General features: G+C 45.8%; 1 protein-coding gene across 7 annotated transcripts; it reads left to right on the top strand.

Annotated features, from left to right (window-relative positions):
• The first annotated feature begins 2,214 nt into the window (after positions 1-2,214).
• Positions 2,215-13,802, top strand: LOC111835151 (sorting nexin-16-like). 7 transcript variants are annotated; one of them, XR_002836170.2, is made up of 9 exons: positions 2,215-2,869; positions 6,307-6,705; positions 7,660-7,746; positions 8,598-8,746; positions 9,151-9,220; positions 9,471-9,607; positions 9,687-9,817; positions 12,796-13,126; positions 13,222-13,802. XR_002836170.2 is itself a non-coding variant. In XM_023795141.2 (9 exons), exons 2-9 carry the CDS (start codon positions 2,720-2,722, stop codon positions 13,005-13,007), a joined length of 1,335 nt encoding a protein of 444 aa, XP_023650909.2. In that variant the 5' UTR covers positions 2,215-2,353; positions 2,569-2,719; the 3' UTR covers positions 13,008-13,802. The 7 variants fall into 7 exon arrangements, 5 of the variants coding, with proteins under 5 accessions (XP_023650909.2, XP_023650910.2, XP_072566562.1 ...); XR_002836171.2 differs by having other exon boundaries at positions 13,213-13,802; XM_023795141.2 differs by having other exon boundaries at positions 2,215-2,353; positions 2,569-2,869; positions 12,796-13,802.
• The last annotated feature ends 6,548 nt before the right edge of the window (positions 13,803-20,350 follow it).

The raw sequence follows: 20,350 nt of genomic DNA, 5'->3' as shown, positions 1-20,350 counted from the left end.
CGCCACAGAGCCATTAGGGTGGGATGTCAAACAGCTAAACAATTCCCAGGGTAAGGGACAGTTAGACCTTGTTATACTCTTGAATGCAAAGTATGAATTATTGTTCAAAACTGAATAACACAAATTGCATGTGCACTTCTGCTCTGCATTTTCTTAAACACCACACCACCTGCTGGCTAGGAAGAGGTATAATTTTTTTCCAGAGGTTTTTCCCTTAGGCTGCCTTTATGGTGATGAAAGGGAATGGGCTGGAAGAAAGTGTCAGGAGGTGCTGCTACACACAGACACACACACACACACACACACACACATATTTACAGGCTGCTTTGCCCCCCAACGCAGAACATCCGCAGGGCCCCAGCTGTCGGCTGTGATGAGTCCGTTCCAGCCACCTCTTTTCTATCATCTCTTCCAATCTCTCTTTGGTGTCAGCCGTCACCCAGGCTGCTTGTCGCAAAACAACGGAAGCGGAAAATTGGCCCAGTGCCTGGGATGCATTTGTGAGCAGTCGCGTCGCTGAGTGCCCTGCTGCACTGGCAAGGTCAACCTGCCCAGGAGGCATCCAATCATATTTTACTCCGAATAAAGCTGGGGTAGAGAAAATCTCCACACAAATTAATCTTTAACCACTATGCCACCTGTAGGAGTGAAGGAGTATTAGACCAAAACAAGATACAGCGAGAGGTGTGTTGTCAGGCGTCCCGTGCAGACAGACCCACCTGTAGGGCCCAGAGAGACAGACTACATGGGATTTCAAACATTCACCCAAATCTTCCTCAAACACCATCTTTCTTCCTTTTTTTTTGCTGCCACAAAAACTTGTGACTGCTTTTCCCAAAAAGCACAATGGGTGCTTAGATCTGATCCATTGCATAATAGACGGAAACTCAGCAATCCCCCCCACCCCCACCAAATCCCATTATGACCCCCCCACCCCTACCCCACAGCATTGAGCCTGAAAACCAGACCTGAGCCAAAGGCGGTGAAGACCATGGAACAGATCCACAGCGGGTTTACCCAGGGTCCAGGTTCACAGACGATCAGCTGGGGTGTGGACACCCTGACAGATTGGAGGGGCCCCCAGCTCAGCAAAAGGTACCAGGAGGGACCCCAGAAAGGGCCCAATGTGACATTTTGTCAGGGGGTCCAGAATTTCTCGCTACACGCCTGTGTGTAACAGGACATCTTTGTTAATTGGCTTGCCAGTGACAGACGTGTGGCCAGACCTTGGCCCTCTGCAGTGGATGGGCCCAGCTTAATTAATTATCCCTGCCTGACACACTTTGCCCCCTGGAAAAGCGTCTACTGGCTATACTCTTCAGTAAGAAGGATGAATAAAGGAAAGGATGCCAGAACATCCAGTGACACTTTGTAATGGTATTGTTTGATGTGCAACAGTTAGCATGAATAGAATGAAGATGAAACTTTTTTATTTACAACATTGGACACAACAGACAGTTTCGCTGTTTTATTTCCTTAGAATTGTAATGTGAAAAAATGTTTTTGTTTTTTTTTTTAACTGTTGCTAATAGGGCTTTAGTTGTTGTTGTTGTTCAGTCATAGCTGTACCAGGAGTTACCATGAGTCGACAGCCGTTCTATTTCAACAGAGCATGAGGCATGTAGGTCACTGCTGTAAGAATGCAGTAAAACCACATTAATAATTAGGTCTTTTGGAGCAGGACCTAAAGCTGCTTTCATGCAGTGTTTGGAACGCTAGCGTCTGAAAAGGGCAGGTCAGGACACCCGCATCCCCCCCATGTCCCCGCGAGACTCTTTTCAGTATTTGCTCCAAAAAATGCAGTTTATGTGAAATGGTCTCTCTAAATTACTTTCTTGTGTGTGCCTCATGAAGGACTGGTCTCCAGGGACTACCTCGCACCCATAGCCTCCAGGATAGGCTCCAGACCCCTTGCAACCCTTAAGAGGACAAGCGGTTACAGAAAATGATGGATGGATGGATGGATGGTTTCCAGCATAAGGTTCACTATACTTTTGAGCTAGAAAATTGACAATAAATACATAATACTTATACTGGAATTCTTTCTTTGGTAAATGTGTCGTTTTCCTGCTACGGTTCACTCATTCAGAAACTGGAGTGCCATGCTTATTTGCGATGCTGTATTATGCTGCCATCTAGTGGAAGATTACGGTAATTAAAAGTTTTTTTTGTTTGTTTTTTTTAAATAGAAAAAAAAATGTGATGTCTCATTACTCCCGTTGATTGCGGTCGTAAGATTAGTGCGCACAAATAAAACTAGGACTCGTGCTGGGAACAACATGCAGAAGAGAGGCGAAGATTAGCAAAGGAGAGAGCAGATGGCTGAGAGTTTGACAGTAGTAAGCCAGGCGCGGTACGCAAATTTATACAGATGTTCGTTGTACTGTTCACAGTGCTGCGTGCTTGTTTATCGGTGCTCTGGTGTTTACACTCTGGATACTACATCGAACAAGAAGTGGCTCATGGCCACTGAAAGGCGGCTGGAGTCTAAATCTATCAGCACAAGCTAGATGCCTACTGTATTTGGCGCTAGGAATTTTAGCTAATTGTGGATATTTTTATTTGCAGGAACTGAACCTCAGAAAGCTATTCGTTGATATTCTTACTGGTACAGCTGCTTGTCCAGTACAGATATTATTTGTACCCAGTAGATCCACTAGTGGGTAATTCACAGCTGCTCTGATAGGCTATTCAAAAGTCCATTTCATACCAGCTGAACATGGTTCTGGAGCTTTACTGGAAAGCCCTGTTGAAGTCTCAGATGGGCTCATACCTTAGCTGGACGCAGCCCAAAAGCAGGCGCGAGAAGACAGTTGTCGATGAAGCTCCAGAAGATCGCGGCCAGTCGGACCCGCCTATCCCAGTCCAGGTACCTGTGACATCAGTCGTTGCTGCTGCTGTGTCTCTGGATCTAACTGGTTGTTTGTTCAGGGTCGGCCCTAGGCGTTCTGGCGCCCTAGGCGAGATTCTGCTGAGCGCCTCCTTACCCCCTTACAGCAGCAGATAATAAATTCTGTCAATTCGTTTATATGAAAAACACTTCAGCAGCATATGGTATCTGACTGCTACCTAGCTAGCTCGCGTCTGTTTCATAAGAAAAATAATTAAATATTAAAACTAGTGTAAATAACTGTAATGTAACGGAGCGCAACCAGAGCTATTCTGATATTTTTTCATTCCCCCTTTTGCGCCCCATACTCAAACGGCGCCCTAGGCGATCGCCTATGTCATGTAATGGGTGGGCCGACCCTGTGTTTGATGCATTCAGCATGTGGCTTTGGCTTCAGGTTTAGCTGAGTTGTGTTTGGAGTTGACCCTGAGTCTTAGCTGACTTTCTGTGCTGCTTGAAATCTTGGTTGAGCGGACCAGGTTTTTATTATCTCAGCCTGTACACCTCGTAAACCTACCTACCAATTGTGAAACCAAGACCAGTTAGGTATTTAAAATCCAGCTTTACTCGAATTTTACACGAGATGCTGGGAGTGAAAGACAACAAAAAGGCAATTTTAATAACAATTATGACAGCATGTATCATTTTTGAGTTACTTGTTCAGGCATTTAATGAGCTTATTTCTCTGGCGATCTTTGAGTTCGCTAATTCCCCACGTGATGAAATTACGGTGGGATGCCAGTAAGAGGTTGAATTAGGCTATTAGCTCTGCCACAGCACATTGACCTTCTTTCTTTCCCGGAAAATGATGTGAGATTATGTTTAATTCGCAGGCAAAACCCCACCGATTACATGTGCACTGCCAGCTATGTCTTAGAAGAATGAGTAGAGGAAATGGCCCCAATTGTAGTTTGGCACAATCTGCTTAGCCTTGACCGTGAAAATGAGTTTGTATGGAGATCAAAACCAACAAACAAACACATTATAAAGCAGACTAAATACGTATCATTAGGACAAAGGGGGAGGGACTCAGCTAGGCAGACCCCCCGACACGCCAACATACACACACAAACACACCTGCAAATCCCTGGTGACCTGCAGTACAGCAGATGTGACGTGATGGCACATGTGAGACTTGAAGGCTGACGTCATGCTTTTTATACATCATTAACGTGTGCTGCTCTCACTGTGCGCAGCACGCATTATGCTTAACAGATATGGTCAATATGTTTAAACCCGTACTGTGTTTTTTCCTCTAAATTATGGAGCTTTACAAGCTGTATAAATAAATCTAGATAGACGCGGGGCTAGGATATGTAAATTAAATTATAAATACTCTAACAAGGTTACCCTGGATAATGTAACACACTTCTGACAGGCAAGTATATTGGAGTTCGGTGGCTATCAGCCCGACGATTGGCTGATCCCGGCAGCGACGTGGTGACGTACTTGCCTACTGTAGACGAACGTGCCCCCCCCCATCCCCCTCCTAATCCACCCAGTCGGGAGATATGGCTGAGAGGGCGGCAAGATGCTGCGAGTCAAAGCGCAGCGTAAAAAGCAGCAGGGTCGCGTGAAAACGGGATCGCTTTATTTCTGGGCACGGAGGAATACTGAGGATTAGCGAAAGGTAAGACACCGAGAAGCACCCTCCCCCCCAAAAAAAACTTTTATTCCTGAAAGGGGAAATCTCATTCTAGTCAATGGATCCATTTGTTAATTGTTCAGTTTCCGTATTTGGATTTTTTCCGGCCTTGGTGAATATGCAGTCTGACACTGATATTGGTGTACGTGATGATGGTGGAGCTACCATTGACATTGGATGGATGCACGAGCGCGGGTCCCACATGCAGCACCGCTTTAATTAAAGGGATGAGGCATCTTCGGTCCCGGTACCAGGCGGCGCCGCGCTTCTTCCACGCTGTGTCCTGTAATCCGCTTTCACACCCATTGAGTGCCCCGTTTTTAACTTTCACATTCTCACGACACAGTTTTATTATTATTATTATTATTATTATTATTATTATTATTATTATTATTATTGTACTGACGGAGATGTACTGTTGCATCTCTTACCCGAATCGCTTTTGAACATCGAATAAAACCGGACACGATTTATTACGCGTTTTGGTGACACGCTCGTCCTAACAGCTTGGATCGCAACGAGACGCCGCTCTGTGTGCACGAACACGGGGGCATACTTTATGTCAATATGTTCACAATGTTTTATATAAATGGGCAATAAAACGGATAGGTGAAGCTGTCGTACGCCGCGCTCGGAGTCGGTCCGTCTGCCGTCCCTTTACATTAAGGACAGGAGTACACAGTGTGTGGTGGATGCATTACGGCAGATGGAGAATCGTTCCCATCAGCGCTGATTGAGGGTGTTGACTGGAGTTGGAACATGGTATTGAGAGGGCGGAGGCATTGGGACTGCCTTAGTGATCTCCGGATGTATGAGGAGCCCTGCCAGGCTTTCCTAGGTTCAGTCGCTGTGTTCACACGCTGTGTTACGTCTGTAAGCCCGTGATTTGGAGGAAGCCCCGCCCAGGCAGGTGTATTCCTAAATTCAACTCTGTTCTTGGCGCTCTGTTCCCTGGGGGTGCAGGTGCGCAGCGCACAGTCCCAGGGCATGTCTCTCAGCACCAGCCCTTGACCTGTACCTGACATACGGGTCATATTTATTCCTGCCCTGACTCGGTATGTACCCTGGGGTCAGAACTCGGATGGTCAGGAGGCACAAAACCCAATCAATACCACTGGCCGAATGAGAAGTGGACTTAGTAAGAAGAGAAAAAAAATCTCTAACTATGTATACAGTGGCTGAGAGAGCATAGGAGTCTGGGTGTTTAAAATGTCTGGCTGTCACCAGAAGGTCATTGGTTCACAGCCCAGCTGTAATACTGTGGTGTAAGTCATCAGCAAGGATGTTCTCATCATCACTTTTTCTGAGATATGAGTCACCAGCCTGTCAGGAGTGTTTGTGTGTGTGTGTGTGTGTGTGTGTGTGTGTGTGTGTGTGTGTGTGTGTGCGTGTGCTCGTGTGTGTGTCAGCAGTGATCAAAGCAGGACATGCAGTGAACTCAGAAAGAAGCCAAAGAAGGGGCTTTTCTCCCTGGGATTCCTTACGTAATGTTCCCATTCAGGTGACTCGCGCCCTATATACTTGTGCTGTCCTCACTTTCCCGCAGAAATATATAAAGGATAGCACTCTGCTGTATTAATGATTGTATGGCAGATGGACCCACGTTTCCTACTCCGATTGCATATTTAAATGCGCCCCGCGTCTGCGGAGGAGTGTTCGCCATGGGAGTTAATGCGACAACATTTGCGCTTTAAACACTCAATGGGGAGCGAGTCCCCGGGTGCTGAGTCACACAGCATGATGGGTAATTTGTTTTCCGCCTCACCCGCAGCTTGCCGGGGAGGAGGACCGGCCGTCATCCACACAAGTGCCGCCCACCTGGCGCTGCCGCCTGCCACCGAGGAAGACGGCAGAGCTGGAAGAGATGGCCACACCCCTTCTGCCGCTGCCCGCCCCCTTCGGCCGGGCCTTGCACGGGATTGGTACTGGCAGCTCCAGGACCCGCAGAGCCGCCTCCCTGGACAGCATGTCAGGCTCCTCCCCACGTCGGGTGCGGCCAGCGGAGGCTGCTTCCCTCCCCCAGAGGCAGAGCCCCTCGCCCCGCACCCGCCTCCGGGTTCGCGGCAGCTCCGTGGAGTTCTCCAGCAGCCCGCGGGCCGGCTGGGAGGAGAGGCCGTTCCTGCCCACTGTCCTGGGCTATGAGGTCATGGAGGAGCGGTCCAAGTTCACGGTAGGAGGACAAGATTCCCTGCTTCGTTCGGCACACCCCACACTCATGGATGGCCACACCCACCATCTGAGCCCCCGCCCATTTTTGTAAAAACACTAGGCCTCGATGTCAGTGAGGTGGACGGAGCTTAAAGCATTAAACCCGGATGGCAGCTTCCGTCTGTGCGGAGTCACCTCTGACCTCTGAGTGAAAGGGGAAGTATGTCTAGCTGGTACATCCATGCTCTTCACATCTGGCTCATGCTTTTATTAGATTTACTAGGAGTTTTAAGATCGCTCTCCAAAAATAACTATATCCAATTTCAGGGCTGAAAGGCTTCCATTATTTATGTTGTTGCCGGTAGGTTCCGTGCTAAAAGGTCTGTACCGCAGAGTCTGTCAGACTCTGCCAGGATGGACATATACCTGTCTGGCTGCCAACGCGACCCCCCTCCCTCCCGAGGAAGCTGTTTGTCCTCTTCAGATTCCTGTATGTGGTTGTTGTTGGTTTTATGTATTTATTCACTCCTTTGAAGGGTTCTTTGCTCCTACTGCGTGGAATTGCACTCCTCGTGTGTTAGGAGTGTGCTACCATCGCACGCCAGTCGTCCATGCTTACACTCTGAATGTGTAATGCCTGCAAACGGTCACAGTCCACATGTATCCTGTGAGGATGACCCTCTGTTTGGGTGATCTCTCTCTATCTTCCATCCACTTAACCAGCATGGCTTGGTCTTCCAGTTTTGTATTTTTGTCACTTGCTCCTGTAGCTCAGCAAGTAGAACAGTGCACTAATGACGGGGCCCACACATTGTTATTTGTTAACCTTCCTGCCCATTTAAACACCTGAAAACAAATCCTGTCCCGGGACTTGACCCCAAAACCTATGGGTCCATGTCCTTATACACTACACTGGCCATACTATCAAAGCATCTCTCCAAGCAAGGGGTTCACATCTCCTGTGAACTTTCCACAGGTCTACAAGATCCTGGTGCAGAAGTCACAGCAGGAGAGCTGGGTGGTCTTCAGGAGGTACACAGACTTTGCCAGGCTCAATGACAAGGTAGGCCCCTGGCATATCTTGGGGTTCAACCTGTACTTTCTGTCTCTGGCTTTTGAGGTTCCACATCTCCCTAATTTTTCGTCATGGAATTAAGCTGAAGCTGGTTGCTTATAGTCATGGAGGATCTCGTCTTCATCCCAGATCCCACATAAATTGTTATTCCAGGACACTTCCTACCAGATGCAGAGCCTGACATGTTAGTGTTTTCTAGGATGGTCTAGGTCAGGTTAAGGTCCAGGTCCAAAGATTCAAAGGATGATCTTTCTTGGGAGCATTCCGACTGCAACTCCAATACCCAAACCCCCATCCCTCCTGATGCCCCAGTCATTCCATTAAAAGCTGGTGAAATTGCGTGGTACCTCTCAGAGTCCAGGAAGCATGATCCAATCGCAGGGCTCTGCCTGCTACAGGCAGACTCCGCTACTGGTGCAGAGTCGGCAGATGCTGACAGGCATTTAGCTGACACTGGGGGGTGTTGCAGGAAGTCCAGTTCTCCTCCGTTTATCGCCAACTGCAAATGAACATGTGGCAGCTGCTGGTATCTCCAGGGGCTTCTGCACACTGCAAAGCTGTGTCAACCTGATGTTTCCTCTGGAGGGTGTGATTGTGTCTGAGGCCTGTGAGACACACACACACACACACACACACACACACCTGCAGTCACAGGACTGGTCCTCTGGTGACCCTGTATGGCATGATGCAATGCAATGCCTCTGACTGCAGCATCTTCTGTGATTCATCATTGCCCTATTTATGCAGCTTAGCATAATTCGACAGGCCATACACTGGCCTTCAGTCTGGCTCTTTGACCGTGACACCACCTGCTGATCCGTCTGTGTCTGTGATTCCAGCTGAAGGAGATGTTCCCCGGCTTCCGTCTCTCCTTGCCGCCCAAGCGCTGGTTCAAGGACAACTACAACAGCAGCTTCCTGGAGGAGCGCCAGCATGGCCTCCAGACGTTCCTGCAGAACCTGGTGGCGCACAAGGACGTGGCCGGATGGTGCTCGCTCTCACCTCTCCACCCTCACTGACGGGGCATATGTTCTATGGTCATTCCTACAGCCCAATCCCACAGCTCCATTAAAGCACATTTTCAGATGACAATCCATTCAGTGTCCTCAAGCACCTTTTCACTCTGATTTTGTTACTGTGTTACATCTCCCCCTGGCTACTCGGAGGAGGAATTATGTCCCTGTAGAGTTACCATAGCAGCCGAGGCCCATCAGCCTTTTCTAAGCCCTGGAGGGACATTGTGCTTCAGTCAAGTGTTTTCGTCTCTCTAGTGTCTTCACCCTCTCATTTATTCAGCCCCCGCCATGCACACAGTGTGTTGCCCAGCTAATCACGTGCACCTCATGCCCTGCCTAACGAGCCATGCTTACTGTCCTTTGTGTGTACCTTCAGCTTGCCAGTTCGAGACTTCCTGTGTCTGGACGACCCCCCAGGTCCATTTGACAGCCTTGAGGAGAGCAGAGTACGGCACCCAGCACCTCTTTCTGAAATGTTCACACTCTGGTTCCTGTAATGTTTGCGCTTAGGTTCTGGAATATTCATAGTCTGATTTCAGAATTTTTGCACTCTTGTTTCCAAAATGTTCAGGTTCTGATTCCAGAACGGCCATGCACTGTTTTTGGGCTGTTTACATTCTGGAATGTAGAGTGAGTGTTTGGTAAGGGTTAGGGTTCTATGACGCGCCTTATTCTTCCTTCTTGTCCTCGGCACAGGCCTTCTGTGAGACTCTGGAGGACTGTAACCACCGGCTGCAGAAGGAGCTGCAGGAGAAGCAGCGAGAAATCAACACTCTGCGGAAGATGCTCAATGAGCAGCAGCTTCACATCAATACGCTGGAGCGAGCCCTCCGGTGAGTCATGGACCTGGGGGGTGTGGCTTTGGGTGTCAGGTCTCATTCACCGAAACGTATATGTCTGTGGTTTGCACAGCAGAGAGTCCCTGACCCCCGGAAGCTCCTGCCAGTTCTCCATTCAGGGTAGCGAGAGCAGCGTGGATGAGAACGCAGACGGGGATGTGGAATGCTCTGCAACAGAGGCGGACCAGGAGATGGATGAAAATGGCAGGTATTTGCCTAAATATCGCCCCCTTCTGGCTGTCTGTGATTTCATTTCACCCATTTCTTACAATGCACAGGAGATAGACAGAACATTCCAGATTCGTACCACGTCCTCCACATTAATCAGCATGCCCACTCTGTCAGCAGTATTGCAAACCGCCCAGTGCTCGGCATTCTAGGATTGATTCTCCGTGGATGCTTATTAACTGAGAGTGCCGCAGTGCCCCCTCCCGCATGCCTGCATGTCTGTGGGGGGGGGGCTTAAATTCAGTATAAATACTGCAGGGAAAATGATGCTCCACTAGCCTCGTTTCTCAAGCATCCAGGAGGTCTTGGCGAAACTCTGTGGCGCTCCGCAGGTCTAATGCCTGTATTGCGTAGGCTAAGACTAACAAGTGCCTATGTGGTTAGCGGCTGTGCTAGTCCTCGAAAACCTTTTAGCTGGTTACCTAGGCACACCAACTGCATGGTCTCCTCTCTTCCGCTCTGCGGCTAACACGGTAACACATCCAATGGTTATGTATCTATGTGGTTAACCACTATGCTAATTGCTAATTGGAGGTTGAGGCAGGCACATTGGCTATCGCGGCCTCCCTGTGGCTAACATGCTAACACGTCCAACATTTAAGTGTCTATGTGGTTAGTTGCGATGCTCAGCATCGCTTTGGCCCTGGTCCCCAGGAGGTTGAGGCAGGCACATTGGCTATCGCGGCCTCCCTGTGGCTAACATGCTAACACGTCCAACATTTAAGTGTCTATGTGGTTAGCTGCTATGCTCACCAACGCTCTGGTCCTGGTCCCCAGCAGTGGGTTGCACCAGCGAAGCACAAGTTCGATCTTAGCTTACAATGGACATGAACTGCCCCTAGGTACTAAAAATTAATTGGTTGAAGTTTTAGTTATGGTTTTAACGGAGCACAGTTATACTGTAAATTTTACACTACCTTAGCATTAACTGTAAGGTCCATCATAACAAAAAGTGGTGAAAATGGCACAAATGTGAATAACCCTTTTTATTTTTAACCTGTAATAATATAATGTTATCAGTAATAATTTTAACAATTTGTTACCTTTTCTGTTGATTTAGGATAAAACATTGTCGCTGGGTTGATATATCAGCCTTAGTCTAGTGAGCTAATGAGCTAGTGAGAGAAATGCGCTGCTCTGCCGTTATTTGTTTTGCCTGAACCCTGTTTGTATTCATTGATCTCATGTAGCAGAACAACTGTCAAGCACCTAAAATACATGTCTATCTAACTTTGCCACAAATTTGATAAACATATTAGTGGTATAACAGACCCTGATTTATCTGTACAGATTCCCCCACCCCGTATGTGAACCGTGGATTAACTGCAAAGTTTAACCAAGAAGGTGTGAAAGTTTTATTGCCTCTGTCACTTTCTAACAATTTCTATTCTTCTGAGAACTTGTTTTGTGATCTTGAGAAAACAACTTTGGCTATATTGAGATCATGAGGAAAATAAGCTGTAATCTCGACATAAGGCAGAAAATGACAGTAATGTATGTCCTCTATGGACATCGGTCCGATGCAGTTGCAGTGAAAAGATACAGACAAAGCAGTTTGTGTGTTCATGAAAACGGGCGTGTTCAAAGTTCCGCGCTTTGAGTTTTCTTTCAGTTCTTTAAGTAATAAATGGAAAGCAAAGTTTTTATGTTTTGCTAATACGAAAAATGATTTGATCCGTGACTCAAATACATATGAGCCAATTTGTGAGTTTTGTGATCCATTGCCCCCCTAAACCATTCCCAGCACTATCAGAGCTATTCATCACAGCTGTATTTTAAATAATTCTCATAAATACAGAGAAAACAAATCGGTAGCTATGTATAACCCAGACTCAAAAACATGTGGAACAGCCAGTTAATTCCGGTAATATCAGACAGTGATATTGATTGGTTGTCCACAGTGAAAATGCCATTATATGCGACAATATTTTTATTTAGTAGCTACTAACTTTGATGTAACTTAAATAGGAGTTGTGCAACAGACAAAGAATGCGGCGTGAGTTTCAATCTAGCTAGTTTCAACGTAGGACTTAAGGTACAGTACACTTTACACCCGACGTTACGATTGAGCTTAAGCTAAGCTGGTGCAACCCACTGCAGGAGGCTGAGCCAGGCACGCTGGCTAACACGGCCTCCTCTCTTTTTCTCTGTGGCTAACATGCTAACACATCCAAAGGTTAAGTGTCTATTTGGTTAGCTGCTATGCTAAGCATCGCTCTGGCCCTGGTCCCCAGGAGGCTGAGCCAGGCACGCTGGCTAACACGGCCTCCTCTCTTTTTCTTTGTGGCTAACATGCTAACACGTCCAAAGGTTAAGTGTCTATTTGGTTAGCTGCTATGCTAAGCATCGCTCTGGCCCTGGTCCCCAGGAGGCTGAGCCAGGCACGCTGGCTAACACGGCCTCCTCTCTTTTTCTCTGTGGCTAACATGCTAACACATCCAAAGGTTAAGTGTCTATTTGGTTAGCTGCTATGCTAAGCATCGCTCTGGCCCTGGTCCCCAGGAGGCTGAGCCAGGCACGCTGGCTAACACGGCCTCCTTTCTTTTTCTTTGTGGCTAACATGCTAACACGTCCAAAGGTTAAGTGTCTATTTGGTTAGCTGCTATGCTAAGCATCGCTCTGGCCCTGGTCCCCAGGAGGCTGAGCCAGGCATGCTGGCTAACACGGCCTCCTCTCTTTTTCTTTGTGGCTAACATGCTAACACGTCCAAAGGTTAAGTGTCTATTTGGTTAGCCGTTATGCTAAGCATCGCTCTGGCCCTGGTCCCCAGGAGGCTGACCTACGCACGCTGGCTAACACGGCCTCCTTTCTTTGTCTCTGTGGCTAACATGCTAACACGTCCAAAGGTTAATTGTTTATGTGGTTAGCCGTTATGCTAAGCATTGCTCTGGCCCTGGTCCCCAGGAGGCTGATCCAGGCATGCGGGCTAACGTGGTCTCCTCTCTTCCTTGCAGCTGCAGTGTTCAGACCTCCAGGCGTTCATCCTGCTGGTGTGGGCCAGCCATCAGTGGCTCCCCGCCCACCATGCAGTTGTCTACCGGCCAGCTTGAGTACTGACCCCCTCCCACCAGACCTCACTGCCTTCCAGTCCCCTCCTAGCAGACCTTGGGTGTCATCGATCCTGCGTGCAGCGATGGACAAAGGGCCCTCCCTCCCTGTTCATTAACCGTGGATCCCAGACACGGGACTCTGTGATCCTTATGTACCCCAAACCTCACTGCACGCAGCATTGCAGGAAACACAACCTGTTGGTCTTCACGGGTTTGATGGATGGCCGTTACCACGGTAAGAACATCCCTGGTAATTATGGTGATAGAAGGTTTATGCTCATGTCCTTGAATGGATCTACTGACCAGGGTAATGATGTAAAGGTGTCCTAGGGTTTAAGAGGGGCAGAAGAGGAGGAGCTCTGATAGTGCTGGGAATCAGCTGATGCCTGGCATCGACCAGCAGGTGGCACCAGTTCTCAGCCATATGGAGGCCCGCAAGCCGACCAAAAGACCTGCTTGACTGCAGATGTTTTTTTTTTTTATTTATTGTGTGTGTGTGCGTTGTCAAAAAATGAATTGAACATTTCCGCTAGAATTGATTGGAGTGTTCATTATTTTTCCTGTTGGCAACATTGTGCATTTTCCTTTTAAGTGTTACACTAATCCCAGGAATCCATTTAATGAAAGTGACCCTTAACAAGGCGGAGAGGCCTCCAGCCTTGAACGGAAGGCAGGACTTGAACCTTTAATCTCCCTTAGTCTGGGCAGAAGGCTTCCATCGATCCCGCGCTGCCGCGCAGTGCTGAATGCTCTTAACGCTGTCAGGGCATTTGATTTATACTCGGGTTCACTTTTTTATAAAGAATTTTATACTACAACAAAGTAAAATGTTTAGTGACATAAACTAGGTAACGATGTCATGTAGTTTATATAAAGATACTAGCAAAAAAAATAAAACTGATTTCTGCATATATCGACTCGGGGCTGATCTTCAGATTTAGGGGGGGCAGGGGGTGCTTGTTTCTTTGTTGCTTTGTCGCTGCAGTAAAGGGAGAGATACCACTTCATTTATATATATATATATATATATATATATATATATATATATATATATATATATATATACATATATATATATACAGTATATATATACAGTATATATATATATATACACATACATATATATATATATATATATATATATATACATACATATATATATATACATACACACACACACACACACACACACACACACAAACTACAAGCCAGAAGTTTAGGCCCAGCCTCCAATTTTTGAAAGAATGAATGATACACTGCTTTTTCAAACTATTATTACAAGGAAATATTAGAAATACGTAAAACAAATGTAGCTGACTGGTTTTGAAGTGTAATATAGTATATACTATGCATTGTAAGTACAATTTAATGACTGCGAGTGCCTAAGTACACGGGTCATCAAAATAACCACCCTCTACCTTTATCACAGCAGCAGAAATTCACAACGTCCTTTCCAGCATTTTTTGGAAATAACTTGTGTCCAAACCCTCCAAGCACCTTCTCAGCATGCAAACAGTTAATTTTGAACTTGTTGGTCCAACTTGCCCCATGGATGGACTTTCATCCATCCACAAGACCTGCTCCCAGGCCTGAATACTCCAGTGTTTGTGTTGTTTAACCTATATTAGTCTCTTTTTCTTGTTAACACCAGTAAAGGTTTTCTGTCAGCAACTGGACCATGCAGTCCGCTGCTCTCAGTGTTTGCTTGACTGTCTTAAGAGATACCAGCTTCCCTCTGTTCACATTAATTGCAGCCCTCACATAATTACAGTCATCTTCCAGTTTCTTTTGTATGTTACAACTAAGTGCTGATCTTCTGCCTTTGATGTCACTTTCCTTGGCCCTGACAGTTTTGGTCACTGTTGCTTCCTGTCAACCTTTTTCTCTGTAAACAGTAGGTCACTCAATGCTCAGAAACATTTAGCGTTCTGGCTATTTGGCGATGAGAGAACCCATCTTCACTCAAAATTTTGATTTCAGCCCTCTGTTCAGTTGTTAGATGTGCCTTTCTAGTCATTACAAACATAAAAATAACAAATATTTATAAAAAAATTCTGACTTATTAGTAGATAAGGCAGACAATTGGCTATCGTTTAGTTTATTAAGACACAAGAAGCTAAGAGCAGATCAAGCTCTGACATGATGAAATATAATTCCAACACAAAGTGAATATTAATGCACTGAAGACAGACCTGATATGTCTTCTTCAAAACCAATACTTTCAGGCTTTGTGGCTAAATAATGTTTTACTACAAGCTATAAAATAATGAAAACCGGTCAGTTACATTTATTTTCAGCATTTCTAATATTGTAATAAAAGTTTCACAACGCAATGTATTGTTTATTTTTGAAAAAGTCCAGAGGTGGGCCCAAACATCTGGCCTAGTGTGTGTGTGTGTGTATGTGTGTGTGTATATATATATATATATATATATATATACACACATACATATGAAGGTGTTCATCCTTCTGCTGTGGGCCGTACACAATAAGGTACTTTGCTGTTGTTTAAGTGCTTAGTAACTGCCTTTAAAACATATAATCTTAATTGTAACAATGTCTAAATTTAGGGGCTGTTTATAGCCAACTCGGTACCCTAAATCAGTGTTTCCCCATCCTCGGGGAACCTCTTGCTCCCACCCAGCTCCCAGCCAATCAAGAACGCCATTTACCTGGTATAGGTTGCCTTTGGTATAGGTGAAAGCTGATGGACTGCCTGGAGGCCCCCAAGTTCCCCGAGGACTGGGTCGGGAAACATTGCACTAAAGGCCTCAGCCTCGGATGCAGTGCCAGATCTGGATTGGTCTCCCTCCTCACGTGCGACACAGGTTCGACCCGTGCAGGGCCGTGTTACCGTGGAGATTTCTTACCGTTTAGGGTGCCCGATTCCTCACGGTTACCCACAATCCCCTTCTCCTCCTCCTGCTGTTACATCGCATCATTTTCCTGTTCATGGTCACCAAGTCCCTCAATTGACCCTTCTCAATTGGATTATAATCATACGCTATAATTAGAGGAAGTCACCATGGCCTTGCTAAGATATGTAAGGATGACAGTCAGCTTCCAGCAAAGAGAATGGGACTGTAGGATGCACTTTAAGTCCCAGTGAGCTGTCTTCTGTGCCAGGGGCACAATGCCATGGGTCTTTTTTATAGCGCCTCTCTAGATATCTTTGAAGCTGAGGACATATTCCCCTCCCCCATCTTCCTTGCAGTTTTTCACAGTATCTACATTACACACCAGTCTTCACATTAATGCGCTTTAAGTGCCTTTTGCTTGTCCTTTTTCCGTGCTCTTTAAACACCTCTGTAACCTTCTTGCGGGTCACAAGTATGATATTAATGTAAATTATCAGAAATCTATTGGTTTGTTTTCAGTTTATTATGTTTGTGATACAGCTGTATTCACATCAGGTAGTGCCACTAGAAGAAATACTTATTTAAACGGACGTATATTCTGGATAAAACGATGTAGCTGAAGTAAATTAAACAAAGGTTTTTGTATTGAACCTAATTGTCATTGCAATGTTTTTATAACATGTCCAACTGATGGAAGTAGTTTTTCCTGTTTTGTACCAAAAGGATCAACAATTGACTTAATTGTGATCAATCCTTGTGAAGTTCATGATCTCATATGGAAAACTTCATCATCTGATCTGCAGTCAGTCACTCCAGGTTTCCTGCAGATCGCCTGATATGTATTCCTACCCTTCTTGCAATAAAAATCACTAGAACCTGTCTAATTCCTCTTCATGTGGGTGCAGAGGGACAGAGAGACACTAACACTCAGACAGACACTCAGAGGTGCACAGAATGATTCAATTTATTTGGGAAAAGGCAGAGGGAGGAAAGAAATGTTTCATTGGCAACTATTTCTAGGTCATTCTCTACAATATTTTGAGATGCTCAATTTATGAACAACATCTTTCATCCGGCATTAGCAATTAATCGATGCTCATACATTTTCATTCAAAGCGTCATGATCATTCATCTGCTGGTCAGGATAGAGCAGTGTTTCCCAGTCTAGTGCCCAGCAGGGAATTGGGAGGGAGCACAAATGTGGGCTGTCTGGCAGGGAGCTGAGAGGGAGCAAAAACATCGACCAACTGTGGGTCCCTGAGGACCGGATTGGGAAACGCTGGGATTGATGATTCCCTCAAAGACTGGGCCAGATGTTGACTCTAATCCATTCGATTCCTTTTGGCAGGGAATCATTCTCTGAAGCAACCTATTCAATTTGCTGCCTAATTAGCTGTCTGACTCACCATCACTAGTTTCACCTCATCACTAGTTTTACCTCATTTCTCATCGTCTGAGGCCACACCCCCTGAGTGTGTGTTTAATGGAGCTGGCTGCCCTTAGCAATTAGTCCCTTATCAGAACATCAACTGTGCTGGAGCATCAGTGGAGGCCATTGTTGAGTGTAGATGGTTTTGGGTAATGACTCATCGGCCTTTGCAACTCTGCCCAGTGTGGAGACTAGAGGGAGCCACAGTCCCCATCGCATTTACGCTGATGTTCTTCCTGAGCAGTAAGTAGTACTCACTCCACTTGATTTGACTTGACCTTTACCTTGCACGCCGCTCAAGCCTGAACTGTGAAGGCATCAAAGTATCCCTCTCCAAGTGTTACACGTGTTGCTTTTATCTGTCTATGTAGTACAAATGTGTATGATGTCATCCTTGACAGACAAGTGGAATGATGTCAATGTAAGTGCATCTCCAACTGTGACGAATAATGTTTTTTTCCCAGTTGTGCTCTCAGAATGCCCAGGTCAGAGGGCACAGTGCACGCTGGTTGTGACTCTGGTCCCTGGTGAAGCTCTCAGACTCTCAGGGCAGTTGAGAGTCATTGGGTCCCCCTGCTATTCTTCACAAACTCACGGGGACCCCCTGTAGTCCACACACAAAGGATTAAACCAAAGGTGTCACACTAATTATAACATACCCTGCATGGATTAATACCTGGTTATAGTTGCCTGAACCCCGTCCCAGCGCACTTATGGTGCAACCTGAAATGACTAACTCCTAAATGCACCCGGTTTTGTTTATGCATATTTTGAAGCATCTAATTTGCCCCAGATGGAAGCACAAGGGAGTCTGAATCCAGGCTGCTATGCCTATTTCGGTTTAGTCTCAGGGAAACGTTTCTCATCAAAGCTGCCCGCATCGCCTGAAGCTTAAGTTTAACTTCAAAGACGTGCCTGAGCTGATCGCTACGGACCTTTGGATACCGCAACTCAAATAATCCCTGAAATGTTCCTATAAATTCGGAGGATTATGTTAAATGTAGCATTAAATGGTCGCTGGTAAAAAAAAAAAAAGTCATGAAGAACAGGGCTGTGGTATGTGAACGCCACACTAGGTAAAACTCCTTTCCCAAAGCTTTTCTGGAGTCATTCTGTGTAATTCTTATATGCAACCTGTAACCGGGGCAATTTGAAGAAATAGGAGGACTGCCTTGTTGCTGTTGGCCACCCCCCATGATTAAATTTGCTAAGCAGGATTATGAGGTGTTTACGAAAATATAAATGGCAAAATAGCATTGAATTTCAAACAATTTTCAAGGGTGCTAAAACAAAAATCAGGAAAATTGAAGCCCCCCCCCCTTAAATAGGGTCTGGATCCACATGCGCCTGTAACACATCTGAATTAAATAATGAGACTGATTTAAGTAACAGCTGAGATTGTTTCATGTGAGATTTGGATAATCTCTGGGCTCTCTGAACTACGTAATATGCCTCAGAGGTTCCAGCGCTACCTGATCCAGCTTTAAAAATGCAGACTGACTGCTGGCGCACAAGAACCTTATTAATTACCCTGCGAGAAGCCTCATGACAAGAATCTGCAGCGTGACACGTTCCTGTCTGGTGGAAGAACAGGTGTGATCGCATGAAAGACCCACGTGTTTTGTTCCTCTTTTCTTCCCAGGTTACTTCAAAGCATTAGACCTGTATTTGGTGAGAATTAAAGTTTTAGCTCATTTCTGGCATGGCATGAGGTTATAAACAGGGGCGGGTTTGTTGCTTCTTGGGCCTCACTTTGGAACTTACAGCCCCCTCCCCTCTCCAAGTGTAGTAATTGCTTATGGCCGGCAGGGGGTCCCAAACCTCAGGGGGCCCTGCGCAAATGGTTTGAGTGGTGATAAACACCGCTGGTTTCAAGTGAGTCCACAAGGCAACAAGCAACCTTTGAAAGCATATCTCTATAAAGCATCAGGAAAGTAAGTTAGGGCGTAATTTTATCCCCTTTGGGGAATTTCAGTGGTCCAACTGTATTGACAATATAGTCATTCCTCGCCCCCCCCCCAAAAAATAAATAAATAAATAAATAAGTGATTGGTGAAAGAGAGCCAAGCAGGTGGAGTTAGGCACGTGGAAACTAGAATGAGCAAATGGCAACAGATTTACAGATCATAAATTAGCCTACATGTCGCATATTTAGGTCTGATTTTGTAATGGATGAATTCTGCTCATGTTATAAGACTTTTTGGATGGTTTCTGACAATAAAATATGTCCAATCCTAAATGGGGAAAATTAATTGCCGAACCGCTCAGGCCAGGGGAATGAGGTGCTCAAAGTCACACGCTACAAGGTACGTGTAATAATGACGTATAGCTTCCTTTGACGGCTCCCTTAATTGTAGTGTGTGCTCCATGTATATACGCCCTGGAAAGCTTATTCATTGTAGTAAATCCTCTGATAAAACAAACATGGACTTCGTTTTTATTGACAAAGATCCATTTTAAACCATGTAAAAACATACTGACAGAGTTGCGGGACTTTTTAATTCAACTGAAAGGCTTTGGTTCAGGCCCTAAGAGGAGTCCTCAGTGTCTATCCCTGTTCAGTATCTCGATGTATTAGACCCTGTTTGCTTTATTTAGAATCTTCCAACAGCTCATTTTGTGTGTGTGTGTGTATATATATATATATACACTCACCTAAAAGATTATTAGGAACACCTGTTCAATTTCTCATTAATGCAATTATTTAATCAACCAATCACATGGCAGTTGCTTCAATGCATTTAGGGGTGTGGTCCTGGTCAAGACAATCTCCTGAACTCCAAACTGAATGTCAGAATGGGAAAGAAAGGTGATTTAAGCAATTTTGAGCGTGGCATGGTTGTTGGTGCCAGACGGGCCAGTCTGAGTATTTCACAATCTGCTCAGTTACTGGGATTTTCACGCAGAACCATTTCTAGGGTTTACAAAGAATGGTGTGCAAAGGGAAAAACATCCAGTATGCAGCAGTCCTGTGGGCGAAAATGCTTTGTTGATGCTAGAGGTCAGAGGAGAATGGGCCGACTGATTCAAGCTGATAGAAGAGCAACTTTGACTGAAATAACCACTCGTTACAACCGAGGTATGCAGCAAAGCATTTGTGAAGCCACAACACGCACAACCTTGAGGCGGATGGGCTACAACAGCAGAAGACCCCACCGGGTACCACTCATCT

Source organism: Paramormyrops kingsleyae, chromosome 4 (genome assembly GCF_048594095.1).
Source record: "Paramormyrops kingsleyae isolate MSU_618 chromosome 4, PKINGS_0.4, whole genome shotgun sequence".
Taxonomy (NCBI): domain Eukaryota; kingdom Metazoa; phylum Chordata; class Actinopteri; order Osteoglossiformes; family Mormyridae; genus Paramormyrops; species Paramormyrops kingsleyae.
This window is presented reverse-complemented; position numbering and strand designations above follow the sequence as displayed.